The sequence below is a fragment of the Tachyglossus aculeatus genome, chromosome 9 (assembly GCF_015852505.1).
Source record: "Tachyglossus aculeatus isolate mTacAcu1 chromosome 9, mTacAcu1.pri, whole genome shotgun sequence".
NCBI classification, from domain to species: domain Eukaryota; kingdom Metazoa; phylum Chordata; class Mammalia; order Monotremata; family Tachyglossidae; genus Tachyglossus; species Tachyglossus aculeatus.
In genome coordinates this window covers 18,760,789-18,777,378 of record NC_052074.1, presented here as the reverse complement: position 1 = coordinate 18,777,378, position 16,590 = coordinate 18,760,789, and the positions used below count along the sequence as shown (strand labels likewise).

The 16,590-nt window shown below is 39.9% G+C and overlaps 1 protein-coding gene across 3 annotated transcripts in view; it reads left to right on the top strand.

The window, feature by feature from the left end:
* TASP1 (taspase 1) overlaps positions 1–5,118 on the top strand; it is a 129,817-nt gene extending 124,699 nt beyond the window's left edge. For all 3 annotated transcript variants that reach the window (XM_038751612.1, XM_038751613.1, XM_038751610.1), the window contains exon 14: positions 4,137–5,118. In XM_038751612.1, coding sequence (XP_038607540.1) covers positions 4,137–4,229 — 93 coding nt within the window. In that variant the 3' untranslated portion in view covers positions 4,230–5,118. The remainder of the gene's footprint in view (positions 1–4,136) is intronic.
* Positions 5,119–16,590: the final 11,472 nt, after the last annotated feature.

The following is a 16,590-nucleotide window of genomic DNA, read 5'->3' as shown; positions in this document are numbered from 1 at the left end:
GCTTGGGAAGTACAAATTGACAACATATAGAGACAGTCCCTACCCAACAGTGAGCTCACAGTCTAAAAGGGGGAAACAGAGAACAAAACCAAACATACTAACAAAATAAAATAAATAGAATAGATATGTACAAATAAAATAAATAAATAAATAGAGTAATAAATATGTACAAACATATATACATATATACAGGTGCTGTGGGGAAGGGAAGGAGGTAAGATGGGGGGATGGAGAGGGGGACGAGGGGGAGAGGAAGGAAGGGGCTCAGTCTGGGAAGGCCTCCTGGAGGAGGTGTGCTCTCAGCAGGGCCTTGAAGGGAGGAAGAGAGCTAGCTTGGCGGATGGGCAGAGGGAGGGCATTCCAGGCCCGCCCTAGACTGTAAGCCCGTTGTGGGTAGGGATTGTCTCTCTTTATTGCTGTACTGTACTTTCCGAAACTTAGTACAGTGCTATGCACACAGTAAGTGCTCAATAAATACGATTGAATGGCTTAATGAATGAATGAAAGGATCAGACCAACCAATTCTCATTTTTTTGTGGGAGGTTCTTCTGCGTGCTAGATCTGCTTAGGTGGTACCATCCGACTGGGCGGAAAACTGTAGCTTTTATTAAAATCAAACATGTTAGTTGACCTCTTAGATTATCTTATCAGATGCAGTTCTTTAGGACTATTTACCAACGGCACCCTAATCCCGCCAAAACTTCCCTGGAGTTCTTTTGGGAATGTGCTTCAAGTGCACAGTCATCAGCAGTTCTCGAAAACTTTAATGTCATTTGTAGGCTGTTGAATTGGGAGAGTATGCTTCCGATTCATCAGGAAATGCTTCCAAATTTACAAATTACAAATCCATAGTACAAATTTAGAGGCTGGAAGCATGTTATTTTGTTCAATCAGGTCAATGTGGAATGCAAGTGAAATTACACTTCATGGAACTGAATCTCTATTTCTGTTGTGCACTCTGCTTCCTAATTGAACACCTAGTTCTCCCAGAATGTGCATTTCCCCATGGCACTTTGGATGGAATGCTGCTAGGGAATAAGGGAATGCTCTTCCCACAACATGCATCGACCTGGGAAGAAGATGATAGAGGGTCAGAAGAAACTGTAGTGCCATTGTGAGTGGCATCTGCCAAGACATACACGCTGTAGGAGAATTAAGTGCTGATTCAAAAAGCATAGGCTAATGTGGAAGAATAGAATAGTCTCATGATCATTAACAGTGTATTGGGAAAATAAATAAAGTCAGCTCCGTCACTAACAACCTCTCATTGAGTGGAGCATTTAATTCCTCTGAGCCTTAGTTCGAAAATGTATAAAGGGGAGTTATTGCCTCACAGAGGTGTTATGAGACAAAATTATATAAAATATATGCCAACAGCTTGTGCTCTTCACTGGAAAGTTATTCTAAGAATTCAAAGCCACACCATTTTTAAGCAATTTTGGAAAAAGACGTTACCTAGTGCTTTAATTTCAGTGTCAGGGCCTCTGTAGTTTGGTTCCATAAACAAACTCTTCCCCTTTGCACTCTACCCCTACCCCACTACTCCTCTCCTATGCTCCTGTCAGCATTATCCACCTCCATTTCTCATGGAAAATGGATTTCCTTCCGATTAATGACCCAACTCAACAATGTTTTTAGGCAGAATACTTTTAATACATGAACTGTCCAAAGTATTTATTTTGGAATACGATGCAGACAAATGATTTCACTCTACAAGTGTATAGCTGTAAAGATTTGATCTAAAACAGTCCATCCCACAGATTATAATTATTCAAAACTGAATTAACAGATCCATACCTAGAAAACAAAAATAATCTGATTTGGGCTTGGGAATTGAGGGAAAAGAGGTAGATAAGTTTTCACGTGTCCAAACCACATGGTAAACACAGTTGGAATTTACCATTAAGATTGTAAATTACTGTCCGGAGTAGTAGGCAAGTCTGTTTTCTGTTTTTTTTTTTTCCGTGGCTCAGTGGAGAGAGTACGGGCTTTGGTGTCAGAGGTCATGGGTTCAAATCCCGGCTCCACCAATTGTCAGCTGTGTGACTTTGGGCAAGTCACTTAACTTTTCCGTGCCTCAGTTCCCTCATCTGTAAAATGGGGATTAAGACTGTGAGCCCCACGTGGGACAACCTGATCACCTTGTATCCCCCCAGTGCTTAGAACAGTGCTTTGCACATAGTAAGCACTTAACAAATGCCATTATCATCACTATGCAGAAATGACCAGTTTCTCATTTCCAGACTTCCAACTATATCCGACTTCCAGGATCCAGCCACCATCTGCTAGTAAAAACACAATTATATTACTCAAAACGTTAGATTTCTGTCAGAGGTAATGTGTTCACTTCAGTCTTTTCAACTGACTGTAAGAATAGACCATCTCTACTATGTCCATTATACTTTTATATAAATATACTTCTTATATTGGTCTTTTACCACAAATATGTTTTCTGTCATCAGTCCTATGTGTACTACTACCACTACTATAATAATAATTATGGTATTTGAAAGCATGTGCTATGCTATGTGCTAGGCACTCTACTGAGCACTGGAGTAGATACAGAATAATTAGGTTGGACACAGTTCCTGTCCCACATGGGGCTCACAGTATCAACCCCCATTTTACAGATGTGGAAACGGAGGCAGGGAGAAGTTAAGTTACTGGCCCAAGTTCACACAGCAGACGGGTGGCAGAGCTAGGATCGGAACCCAGGTCGAGTGACGCTCAGGCCCTGGTTGCTGCCACTAGGCCATACTGCTTCTAATGACTATTTGGTTCCTTTAACTGAAGCATCCTGATCCCATTCTTTAAGGGGGGAAAAATACTCTATGGCTAGAAATGGTCAAACAGTTAAAGAACATATTTTTAGGGGCTGCTTTTACATTGAAACTTTCCAGATTTGTCCTTTTATTGTCAGGGAATAATGACTCTTTTAAGAGAATCTTCTCTTTCCTAAGGGGTAGATCTTATTTGAATTTCTAAAATGGAAAGGTATTTGGAGGTCAGACAGGAAGGCAGAAAATTCAGCTGAAACCACTAAATGACACCCTTGAGACATTTTAATTCTGTTTTTGTAGCTTCATAAAAAGCATAGACGGCAAGTAAAACTGTGATATGCACGTCTGGAATTGTGAATAAAACTTGAAATGATGATATGCTCAATTGCTATATGGTTTTCTTTGGTTCTACTTAATGATTTTGCAATTCTCAGATGAAGGAGGATCTATAAATACAACCTATTTGGCCTTTTAATTAAGTTTAAAACCCCTTGAGAATATTTCCTGAGGAGTAGCCTTTTCATTTTACAAGTTGACAGCTCAAATTGCGTTAAACTCAGGGATTTGATGTCTCTGCCTAGGGAATTAGAGGTAATAAGTTGTAACCAGTTTGAATGCACTTTTAATTGAAACTACTAGCAGCCAGCAGAGAATTAAGTGCTTTATTGCCCTTTGTGATAAATAGCAAATTCTACTATTTGCAGGCACCAAGAATATTCAAACCCACATTCTAATGAAGCATTTTTTCAGGCAGGCCTGATGGAGACAGGGCTTCCACTAGCCAAATGTCATTTACCTTGGTTGGTACATATTGCCACCTCAACAGACAGGCTGAAATATAACAGGAAAAGAGTTTTACTAACCAACCCTCAAACTCAAAGTTCATTCACTTCCTCTGGATCGGAGTTAAAGGATGTTAATGGAGCAGCCAAGAGAATTGTGTCTGCTTTATGAGTTAGCAGGCTGTTTTCATTTTATGGCTTACTAGACCAATGTACTGCCTTTTAAAAACTGTTTTTTCTCCCCCTTGGGCAATGGAAAAGAGGAGGAATGTTCAGTCAGTGTCAAAAATGTAGCTAAATAGTTGGAAAGTTGCAGGTGCCTTTAGTGTAAATTAGTTTTTAGCCTTTTCTAGACAAAATACTTTCAACAAATATCTCAAGATCTTGGGCTGTAAATAATAATAATAACAAACTGGCTTCCAGAGAAACTGTTTAGCCGCTACTCAGTAGATTGCACCTGCTTGTTGGATTTGGGAAGGAAAGCCCAAATTCCGGGTGTTTTGGTTTCCCACTTTATTATCACCTATTTCTTCTTCCAGTCCTCTCTTAATGTTCTCACTGTGTCTCTCCACAGACTCACATTTCAAGACTTCCCCCCGGAGCTGTGGCAGGACAGTCGGTGGCCATTGAAGGAGGAGTGTGCCGCCTGGAGAGTCCAGCAAACTGAACCCCTCGGTTCATTGGCTCAGTGTGAAGTGTCTGAATGCCTTTTCCTGTAATGAGCTTTTTTGTGTTTTAACAGATGTTGAGTGTTTTATCCTCCTCGTTTTATAATCCTTATTGCATCCACGTGCACCATAACTTGAGACACAAGTGCTGCTGTAGTCTGTAATCTTAGTGATGTGTGATTGTGTGCGCGCGTATGTGTGAGGGTATGTATGTGAGCTATTCCCCGGCCCCACCTAAGTAACATAGGACTTCCTTTTCCCCATGTGCAACTGGAGAGCAGGTATGATTTAATGAAATGGCAAAATATGGATTTTCATTGTTTACAAAACAATCTAAAGATGTGGGGGAAAACCTTTGATTTAGAGCTGTAGCAACTGTCATTCACGTCATTAATTGAAAATTAATTAACAGAACTCAGATCTAGTTGCTAAATGATTCCGTGTAATAGTGCTGCATTTTAAAAAAAATGAGCTTGTTTTTTGTAATGGTTTAAGTGGATCCAGTGGTGACTTAAACCCTGATTTTCATCCCTAATACAGGGCATTTTTATTTAACAAAGAATGGTTTCAGTGAAACAATCTTGTGCAGAATTAAGGCCAGACCTTTTTAAAACTAATCTACAATTAAGGTTGAACCTCTTTCCTCAAGCTTTTATAAGCTTATATGTTGCATAGCTTCAAGCTGTATGTACTGTATTATGAAAAGATACTGAAAGATAGAGTACAGTAATGCACAGTCTTTATTTGTGTATAATGGAATGTTATTTACACTGTAACTGTAAATAAGAAAACAAAGTTTATGGAAAAATTCAATATTATCTTTGTTTCTTGTTTAAATATATTTTTAAGATAAAAGTACAAAAATAAAGCAAGCAAATTCCTCAATGCAATACAAAATGTCTCCGATTCTGTGGATGAAAAAGTGATCTTTTGCTATTGAGATTTGATAGTTTAGTAATTTGTTTAGTCTTCCAGAAGAAAAGTGATATTTTTTTCCCCCGAATTAAAGCTAGAATCACACGTGTTGCAAATCATCTCTTTACCAATAGAGTTTTTCCTATGTCTTCTCTAAGACTCATATGGGAAACACAAAAATTAACAAAGCATTGTTTGCATCCCTCTATTTTTCAAATTTATAGTCCAGAAATGGTCAGGACATGGCAAGTTCTAAAACCTACTGCAAATAAAATGACAACTGCTGAAAATTGCAGCTAAGGAGGAATCTAAACCATTCTTGCTTTAAAGGTTTTATCAGCTTGCTCCATTTGCATCATTAATATTTGGGAAGAAAGCTGTGGTGTACGGAAGCCAAGAAGAAATTATAGGGGACTGAAATATAAGGCAAAATGATAAAGAAAAAGTTACCTTGTGAGGGAGGTGCATAATTTGTGCTTGATTTGTGAATTGTTAAATTACATTAATCTTTTATTTGTTTTTGATGCAAATGCATTAAGATTTTGATCAATTAATTGCTGGTATTTATTGAGTAATATTAATGATGGCATTTGTTAAGCGCTTACTATGTGCAAAGCGCTGTTCTAAGTGCTGGGGGGAGCATACAAGGTGATCAAGTTGTCCCACGGGGGGCTCACAGTCTTAATCCCCCATTTTACACATGAGGTAACTGAGGCACAGAGAAGTCAAGTGACTTGCCCAAGGTCACACAGCTCACCATTGGTGGAACCGGGATTTGAACCCACGACCTCTGACTGCAAAGCTCTTTCCACTGAACCCCGCTGCTGTGGGCAGAACACTGCACTAAGTAGTTGGGAGTGTGCAGTGCAACAGAATTAGTAAACTTTAGTATGTTATACATTATCCTCAGTGAGGCTTCTTTATAAAGAGAAATGAATAGCTTTGGAATTACCGCTAGGAAGATTCCAACTTCCCTTCATCTCTCTTGCATTTTTTCAAAACCCGTATTTGAAAATATAATTCCCAATTTTAAGTCCCTTTTTCTAATGCTATCCATGAAATTTAATAACACACAATGAAAATTTTTTTTTCCCTACAACAGTTGACAGATATATATATATAATCTCACTTTCTTGGTGCATTTGGTACCCATGGAAGAAGTAAAATTAGAACGATTCAAAGAGAAAGCTTAAATTACTTTACTGGTATGTTTCTAGTCTAATGATAAAAAATATTTCCAACTTCTTCATTAGGGTACACATTTGGTAAGAAACCTTTGAGTCATTATAGGTAAACTGGTGAATGAACACTTGTATTGGTTACCCTTGTGGAAATTTGAGGTTCTTCTATTGTACTAAATCACTCAATCAATGGTATTTGAATGCTTACTGTATACAGAGTACTGTACTCAGCTCTTGGGAAAATACAACAGAGTTGATAGACACATTCCCTGCCCACAGTGAGCTTAGAGTCTAGAGGGGTACAGACAAAAATATAAGCAAGCTACAGGTAGATGTAATAATTATGGCACTGGTGAAGCAGCGAGGCTCAGTGGAAAGAGCACGGGCTTTGGAGTCAGAGGTCATGGGTTTGAATCCCAGCTCTACCACGTCTGCTGTGTTACCTTGGGCAAGTCACTTAACCTCTCGGAGCCTCAGTTACCTCATCTGTAAAATGGGGATGAAGACTGTGAGCCCCACGTGGGACAACCTGATCACCTTGTATCCCCCCCCGCCAGTGCTTAGAACAGTGCTTTGCACATAGTAAGTGCTTAACAAATGCCATTATTATTATTATTATTATTATTACTACTATATCCCAGGCACATGTGCTTTAAGCGTTTACTATATCCCAGGCACGTGTACTCTCCCAAGTGCTTAGTAGAGTGCTCTGCACATAGTAGGTGCCCCGTAACATTACTGATTGATTGACTCCAGCCCTTTTCCTAGCCAAAATAACCCGTTCAGTCACTCGAGACAGAGCTTTGACACTCTAAAGAGTCGCCAGGGGCCTAAAACCTTTGCTTTTTTCATTTTAAGATGATGTTAGGACCGCCCCAGAGAGCTCCCCAAATTTAGCCTCTTAAATTGTAGCCACCATCCTATGATTTTCTCTTCCCTGAGGCATGGGAAGTCTCTCCTGGAGAGCTCCTTGCTGTGGGCTCAAAGAATTTTCTCTTTCCCATCCCTAGCTCTGCGCTCAAAGAAATTTCTCTTTCCCATCTCTCACTCTGCCCCACAGTATTGTCACCTCAAAGGCTTGATAGTCTCTCACCCATTCTCTGCAGCGATTCTTGATCTGAACTGATGTGAAATGCATTAATAACAGGTCACAAAGTGAACATGTTGAGCTTCAAGAAAAATATATAAATAAGACCTAGATAGCCATTTGGTTTCAGAATAGAAATGCCCCCCCAACATTCATTAATAAATTAATTAACATTAATATTTGAGCCTAATTAATACTTAACTAGTGGTCCTCTAGACTGTAAGCTCACTGTGGGCAAGGAATGTGCCTGTTGTATTGTTATGTTGTACTCTCCCAAGCACTTAGTATAGTGCTCTGCACACAGTAAGTGCTCAATAAATATGATTGACTAACTTAATGAGGCTTCTTCAAGCTAGTAACTTTCCCCTCTCCCAGTACTTCTCGCTTCCCTTCAAGGGTACTAGAGTTTCTTCTTCGTTCAGTGCTTTTGCTACAGAAAGCAATCAATAAATACCAATAATTGATTGATTCCCCTTCTGTTGATTACAGGCCTTTTTAGTCAACCCCCAGTTTTCAGTCCTGTTGATCCGTGTCCTGTTAAAATGACTCATTTCTGAGGATGGGGAAGCAGAGTATCCATGTAAAAAGAAGAGCAAAGGTGGCTACCAGCATGTGCAGAAGGAGCAGAGCGACAGACAGTGCGTGCTTCAAGGCCACCGGGAATATTCTAAGCAGCCACTGCCTTGGGAGGGTTGGAGGCATTATGCCACCCCTGCCGGGTGCCACCCTAAAATAACTCGCTTTCTTCACTTATCACCAGAATCCGAACCTTATAAGGATGATGAGTATCAATAGAATGATTGTGATTGGTCTTCCACACTCCTCTCAGGGTAAATGAGGTAATTTTATGGCATGCTATTTAGCTCTGTAGAAGAAAGGAGACTTCTAAATTTGAAAGAAAACCTTTTTGTGATTGGTGTGATGGATTACCAGAATAATTCCTTGGTGGTTTTTAATTGGCCCCTTGATTTCTCCCCTCCTTTTGGGAAAAAACAAAACCAAAACCTTTCCCTTCTACCCCCTTAGCCCCCTTTAATTTTTAGCTGGCTATAGGAGTTCATTGGGATAGTTCGGGCATTTTCCAAGATAAAGTTTGATAGTAATTGGCGGAAAAGAATATTTTAGAAGACTCCCAAGGTGCTGAGGCATGATTTCAGTGTAACGCAGCCATTGGCTGTAAAGCTTAAAGAAGAAGGAAAGATCAATTATAAAATTGGCAGAGCCATCTTCAGAAGACAGTGTATTCAGCATCCAGAAACCTTAAGCCAAGCCACAGGTGGTTCACTGTGACCAAATGTGAAGCTATTTGTAAGGAGAAAATGACCACAGTGGTTTCTTCTTCCGAAGGGAAGGCAGCTGCACCACCAAAGCCACAGTGAGGACAGCCAGCTAAAACAGGATTAGTACTTCACTCTGCCTTGAAATGACACTTTACTTTCTCAGACTGTCAACATGGTTATTTACAAACAATGGAGAAAGTGAAACTCTTGTTGATATTTAATGTTGTGGTCCTGGGATCATGTAGAAGATAGATGATTTCGTAACTAAAATGGCTTAGCTTGAACTTTGGGGATGGTATTTTTTTAAATTTCATCTAGTTACTGGCACAGTTCAAGGGCCAATAGGCCAACAGATATACCTAGGAAGTATATCTTTAATCCACCTGTAACTAATATGATTTGAAAGAAGGAGTTCTGAGTGGGGGGTTTTGTTTAAATATTAAAGGCCAAGGCAAAATAGAGGGTAAGGCCTAGGGCAATTCATCACCTAGGGTTTATGCTCCTAGAGTAATGAGAGTACATATCAATCAATTGTATTTATTGAGTATTTACTCTGTGCAGATAACTGTACTAAGCTCTTGGAAAAGTGCAATACAACAGAATTAGCAGATATGTTCAATTTGTACTTCCCAAGCGCTTAGTACAGTGCTCTGCACATAGTAAGCGCTCAATAAATACGATTGATGATGATGATGATGATATGTTCCCTGCCCATAAAGAGCTTACGAGTTGCGGATAATGCAAAGGTTACGAGGACATCACATGTTGTCTAAGTGATAGGAATGTCAAGGGGAGGACAGGGTATGCAAGGGAAATGGACTTCTGTTTCTGAACAATGGTGAAGCGGTGTGGTTCAGTGGAAAGAGCCCGGGCTTTCGAGTCAGTGGTCGTGGGTTCAAATCCCGGCTCTGCCAATTGTCAGCTGTGTGACCTTGGGCAAGTCACTTAACTTCTCTGGGCCTCAGTTCCTTCATCTGTAAAATGGGAGTTGACTGTGAGCCCCCCGTGGGACAACCTGATCACCTTGTAACCCCCCAGCGCTTAGAACAGTGCTTTGCACATAGCGCTTAATAAATGCCATCATTATTATTATTATTACTGCATCAGTAGAATGGGTTTTGACAGTAAATCATCCAGATTATAGCCCCTCAACTGCCACATGAGCATTTGATCCCACAATGCCTCCATGCATTTATGGACATATCTTAGTCATTATGATTTATTGAGGGCTTACTCTGCAGAGCACTTGGGAGAGTAAAATAGAGTAGTAGACAGGATCCCTAGCCTCAGGGTCTTTGCAGTGTAGCAGGGGAGACAAAAACTAACCTTAAGCTCCAGAAACGCTTGTACATATCCCCCTTTTTCATTTTCCTCTGATCTATAAATCATTCCACTGTCTCCCCCGCTAGAATATAAGCTCCATTAGGATAGAAACCGTATCTTTTAATTCTCTTGTATTCTCCCAAGTACTTAGTACAATGTTCTTCACACAGTAAGGGCTCAGTAAATACTATTTTTAAAGGTATTCAAGCACTTTTTTTGTGGTATTCAAGTACTTTTTTATGTGATTTGTTAAACACTTATTGTGTGCCAGGCACCAGTCTAAGTACTCAGGTAGATAGAAAGTAATCAGATTGGACACAATCCTTGTCCCACATGGGGCTCACGGTCTTAATCCCCATTTTACAGATGAGGGAACTGAGACACAGAGATGTTAAGTGGTTTGCCCAAGGTCACACAGCGGACAGGAGGAAGAGCTGGGATTAGAACCCAGGTCCTTCTGACACTCAGGCCCACACTATCCACTGGGCCATACAGCTTCTCAGTTGACTACTACTGATTCCTTGATTGTAAGAACAGGTGTCATGTCATCACATAGCATCACTTCACATACTTTAAAAAAGCAAATAGACCTTCAACCAGGTTTTCCTGCCTTCCTTATGGCATCCATTAGTAGAAAATGAAAATAAGCCACACCTGCAGTAACAGCCATTATCTTGATTGCTGATCTAAAGAATAATGGCTGTTGCTGCTAATGCCCTATTTTCATTTCCTACTAATCTTTCTTGGTTTACTTCCTGACTTTTTCAACAAGTATGCAGGACTCTGGACTCCCTCTGCTCCTGGGCATTGGTCCTTGTATCTATGGCCCACGTATGCAATTTCTGCACATCCTCTAGGCTGTTTAACACTGTATGACATGAGCTGTATTCCTAAGGCACTGCTCTGACACTGTGCAAGAAAACAAGATGGTGTTGGAAGTAACAAAACGAAGAGCTGAACTAATGCGTGACATGAGATAAGACTGTATCTTCATGCTACCTGGACCTCAAGAAGGTAAGCAAGGATAGATAAATAGACATTTTACTGCATAGTGATTTTTTTCTTGCCTCATTTTTAGAGATCTGGTTGCATAGCAGCAGGAAGTTTAGAAGAGGATAGTAGAAGGGAAACGAGCATAAAGCATTAGAGAGAGGAGAACAAGCAAGGAAAAGCTCCCATGTTAATACTAATTATAATAATTGTGGTTTTTAAGTGCTTACTATGTGTCTTGGCACTGTACCAAGGACTGGGGTGGAGAAGCAGCATGGTGTAGTGGATAGAGCAGAAGGACCTTGGTTCTAATCCCAGCTTTGCCACTTGTCTGCTGTGACCTTGGGCAAGTCATTTCACTTCTCTGTGCCTCAGTTACCTCATCTGTAAAATGGGGATTAAGATTGTGAGCCCCACGTGGGACAGGAACTGGGTCCACCCTGAGAACCTTGTATCTACCCCAGAGCTTAATACAGTGACTGGCACATAATAAGTGCTTAACAAATAAAATTAAAAAAAAAGCAGAATGTATCTTCTGTGGTAGATACATGTCTCACAGTCATATAGAAAATCACATCTCATTATTTTCCTTCAATTTGTATGCAGATTAAGGCTGTATCGTAAACAAGGTCTATTAACGTCTCCAAACCATGCTGTTGTTCTTGGTTCAGTTTCCTATATCTGTATCCATCAAAGCACCATTAGAGAGTGCAATATATAGATAGCAGAATTCAGTGTCAGGATTTAAATTCTGTGTTCCTGACTAAAATGTTGGTTAAATAAAGAGCTTGCCAGATGTTTTCTGATACTGTTCTAGGGTTTTTTCAGACTTATTGTCAGTTCATTTTGTGCTCATCCTGAGAATCGATCCATAACTATCTACATCTTGTATAAGCTGGTCTTGGGCAGCTTTCTCTAAGGTGTTCACTGGTTCTCAAGTCTGTTTTCTGGTGGATTAGCAGCATAGTTGGATCCAGCTTTTAGGCTGCTTTTCACATCCTCGAGCTGATGAGCACCAGACCTACCCCAGAGGTCGTGGCACCTTGGGACAGCCTGATACTTAATTAAACAGAACATTGGACTAACCGGCATCTCCCATTCCAAGCAAGCAGAATAACTAAGCTTTTTATTGTATATTCTTGGGTATTTCCTTAAAAGGAATGACAGTTCTCATCACTTTTCATGTTCTCAACCGAATGGCATATTCCCTTTTGATACTGTAAGGCCATTCTTTGAATGTCCATGTATACACCCTTTTTTTTTACTTCTTATAATGTACTATGCAGTCAGAGCACACAAGCTGATGATTTTAATATATTTATAACCTTGACAGGTTTAGGAAGTTAGCATAGAAACATTAAAAGTTTCCATGATACGGCTCTTGTGAAGAACTAGGTAATGGAGCTAATCAGTCCGTGCCTTTATACATTAAGTTCATAATGACACCCACTGACAATGAACTCGTTTTGTGTAAATATTTGGCTGCATGGTAAACCAGACAGCCTATATTGCTCAACATCAGTCTCGAAAGAATCTCATTGTAAATACTACATCTTGGTACGACAATTCATTTTAAGACCATGACATGAACAGCGATAAACATAACGGGATAGGTCAAACCTTATTTGATATTCTTCTTTTAACTGTCTCGGGTTTTGTGTGTTTCTTTAATCAGTTAGATGATTTAGATAAACAATATGTATTAGTCTTTGTAAGTATAACATGTTTTGAACTTTTTCCAGATATTCATTCCCATTCATCATCATAATAGTTGCTCCCCCTTGGCCATCAGGAAGATTAGAAACATCCTTGAACCACTAATGGTATTCCATAGGACTGGACAGACTTTTCATGCCTTGATGAATTGCCATCACTCAACTCAGCACAATGAAATTGGATATCCTCTAATGTGTTTGATGAATTTTAGCTACAACCGGTTCCCTAGAACTCTAAACAATTCCACAGAGAAATCACCATTGGAGGTAGTTTGCTCAATTGATCAAAAATGATTGATGAACCAAACAGTAACTGGTTTGATGACACTATTTGCCTCAGTGAGTATCATTTTGTGGTTCACCTTATTTATTACATTTTTACCTGGTGGTATCAGGCTACTATAACACATTGTATCAGAGCTGCAAATATCTCACAGAGACCTAAAATGAGTCATTAATTCAAGGGACACTCATCTACATTGTGTGTTTGGGCTGATTAATTGGGTCAGTATTTACCCACACAGATAGTATAAACCCAGGAGGGTAGGTGAGTCTCTTTCTGATGTCAGGCTGGTTCCTCACAGTTCTGCTGATCACCCTGTGAACAGTAATCACACCTAAGTGACCAGTTGGATTGTGTCAGAAGTTTCTATGAATTCTGAGGCCATTGGAATTATGACACTTAGGGACAGAATGATAGTATTAGTATGGGATAATCTCCTTATGATGTATCACACACAGCGGTGAAAAGCAGTGAGGAGAAAAGAGTTTTCAGATCATGTTTAAACTGCAATCTAAGGGGCCCGGTTCGTCAGGTATTGAATCCCCATTTTGCAGTTAAGGAAACTGAGGCACAGAAACATTTGCCCAAGATCCCACAGCAGATATGTAATGCAGTTAAAAATAATAATAATAATGATGGCATTTGTTAAGCGCTTACTATGTGCAAAGCACTGTTCTAAGCGCTGGGGAGGATACAAGGTGATCAGGTTGTCCCACTTGGGGCTCACAGTCTTAATCCTCATTTTACAGATGAGGTAATTGAGGCCCAGAGAAGTTAAGTGACTTGCCCAAAGTCACACAGCTGACAATTGGCAGAGCCGGGATTTGAACCCATGACCTCTGACTCCAAAGTCCGGGATCTTTCCACTGAGCCACGCTGCTTCTCTGATGGGATTAGAGCTGGGATTAGAACCCAGGTCCTCTGATTCCCAGGTCCATGATCCTTCCACTATGCCACGCCAAGTCACAGCTCTGCTTCTGAGGGTTTTTTATGTCGTTGATTTTGGGTTTATTTCTTTTTAATGGTATTTGTTAAGTGCCAACTATTGCCTGGCACTGTACTAAGTGTGAGGTAGATTCCAGCTAATCAGGTTGGACACAGTCCATATCCTACATGGGGCTCACAGTCTTCATTCCCCTTTTACAGATGAGGTAACTGAGGCACAGAGAAGTTAAGTGACTTGCCCAAGGTCACACAGCAGACAAGTGATAGAGCCAGAATTAGAACTCAGGCCTTTCTGACTCCGAGGCCCGTGCTCTATCCACTGGACCACACTGAGTGTTTGCAATTCTGTGACTGACAGATGAAAATTGAACATCTGACTCCCCTCAAGAAAGACTTAATGAACTGAAGTGTTAACAGATCCCTGCCAGGTACTGAGCGTGACTCTTGAGAGATATTGAGGATTTCAGAATATATCTAAGAAAGACCAGGGTTACCACCATACAGAGGAACTTAACTGAAGGTTCCAAATCTCTTACTACTTTGTGTTTCTTCCACAAAAGTTACTGTTGAAGAATATGCTCACTTGTCTCTTTTCCAAAGAGGCAATCAGCTTGACTGCAATCAGGCACACTTCAGTCACCGAGAGAAGAGAGGAAGCAAGAAAAATGCTCAATTGATCTCCCTCTAAAGGTCCCACCCACAAAGGTATCTAGGTAGGCAGAAGTGCAGAAAACCTTTACGTGCAGTCTCTTAAGGAGGCCTTGCTATTTTTGCTTCTTGTTTAGGAACCTTTGTCTTCTGAGAACTGAAATCTACTGAGAGAGGATTCCTTATTCCACAGTTGTCTTCCCCTCCGTTTTTAGCTCTGCTTCTACAAGGGGTTTGGATATTTGCAAGCCAATGCAGTTGAATAAGCTAGGTCTTGAATATTACTCCAAGAAAAAATGGACTCATTTTCTCAGCACTTAGGTACATATTCCTATATTTGTATAATGCAGTAATTTATTCAGCTATTTCATCCTGACGTAATTGTACTATTACTGGTTTATATCTATCCTCTTCTTCCTGCTCCCACTATTTGTAGGTAAGTTTTACCTGTCTTCCCTATTAGACTATAAACTCCTAGAGAGCTACGAATATGGGTGTAGCTTTTGTTATACTCTCCCAAGGGTTTAGCTCAGTATTTTGCTCTCAGATGCGATAAATACAATGATTTATTGGCTGGACCAAGGAAGCAATGTACTCGGTTTATTATTCTACATGAAAAAGATGCAGAGTTTATAGAACTGTACCCAAATTCCTGGAGAATTGTTTTTTTTTTTTGCATTTGTTCTGAAAGTGTGCTGTGTTGAGGTTGAGATATCATTAAACAGCTATATAAAATGTGACATTTGCTCTAAGATTCAAAAGGAACCTGGGAAAAGCAGTAGAGAGGCATTCCACTCACCAAAGTGGCAGGAGGAGTAGAAACTGTTTTCTTTAAAGACCTTACCATTCAAGTGCACTAAATCATTCCATAATTTGTATTTTCATGGCAATATTTGGATAAAACATGTTAGGGTGTTAGAGAACATTTGTCCAACAAGCTGTCTATCCAGTTAGAATGAGAAGCAATGTAAGGGTATGTAACGTATGTATGTAGTGTTAGTGTTGTAGGTCAGTTGAAACGTAATGATAATAATTGTGGTATTTGTTAGGTACTTGCTATGTGCCAAGCACTGTACTAAGAGCTACAGAAAATGCAAGCTGATCAAGTAAGACATAGTCCCTGTCCCATAAGGGGGCTCATAGTCTAAGGGAGTTCTTCCTCTTTGTTTTACAGATGAGGAAACTAAGGCTCAGAGAAGTTAAGTGAGTTACCTAAGATCACACAAGACAAGTGGCAGAGCTGGGATTAGAGCCCTAGTCCCCTGTACTTTTTCCTCTGAGCCACCTTCTTCTCCCTTATTGTACTTGTTTCACATATATTAGAACCCAAATTTTCCTTAACGTGGTGCTTGCCACACTCATTGTAGACAAGCTGAGTGTATATAGGGTTGATTCAAAGAAAGAACATTTGGAGAGCCGGTGAAAGATACTGAGTGAGCAAATCCACAAAGAAATATGAAGCCTTCCAAGGTCTGTTTTTCCTAGTCATACCATCTATGCTCCCATTAGTAGCAGTGGGATAGAATGCAATGAAAGAAGTACTCATAGGATAGCACAACCTTGTAGATAGCCATGTGCCTGAGGATCAGGCCAATAAGCTTTCTTTCTGATCTGGAAGTACTAGACATTTTGTTTTAACTGTATTAACCAGCATGAGGTTGCAACGAGATGAGAATTACAAGTAGAGAGTCCTATTCCCAGTGGAATTTATGCAAACATTTAATGAGATAAATAACAGATGAGGAACCACACCTCAGTTTCTTCGTTACCCTTTTAGCATAGGCCAAAAAAATAAGGAAAAAAAATCCTTAATAATTGGAAACAGTTTCAGACTGTTCAGGGCTTTTGTTTTTTGTTTTTTGTTTTTTTTAAATGTTGAAGACAAGAGCCTGGGAATTATGTCAGCGAGTCTGACTTCAGTTATAGAAATGCTACCGAATACGAGTATGCAAAGTTGAATGGTAAATCAGTTTTAAGGAAATATTTGTCTCAG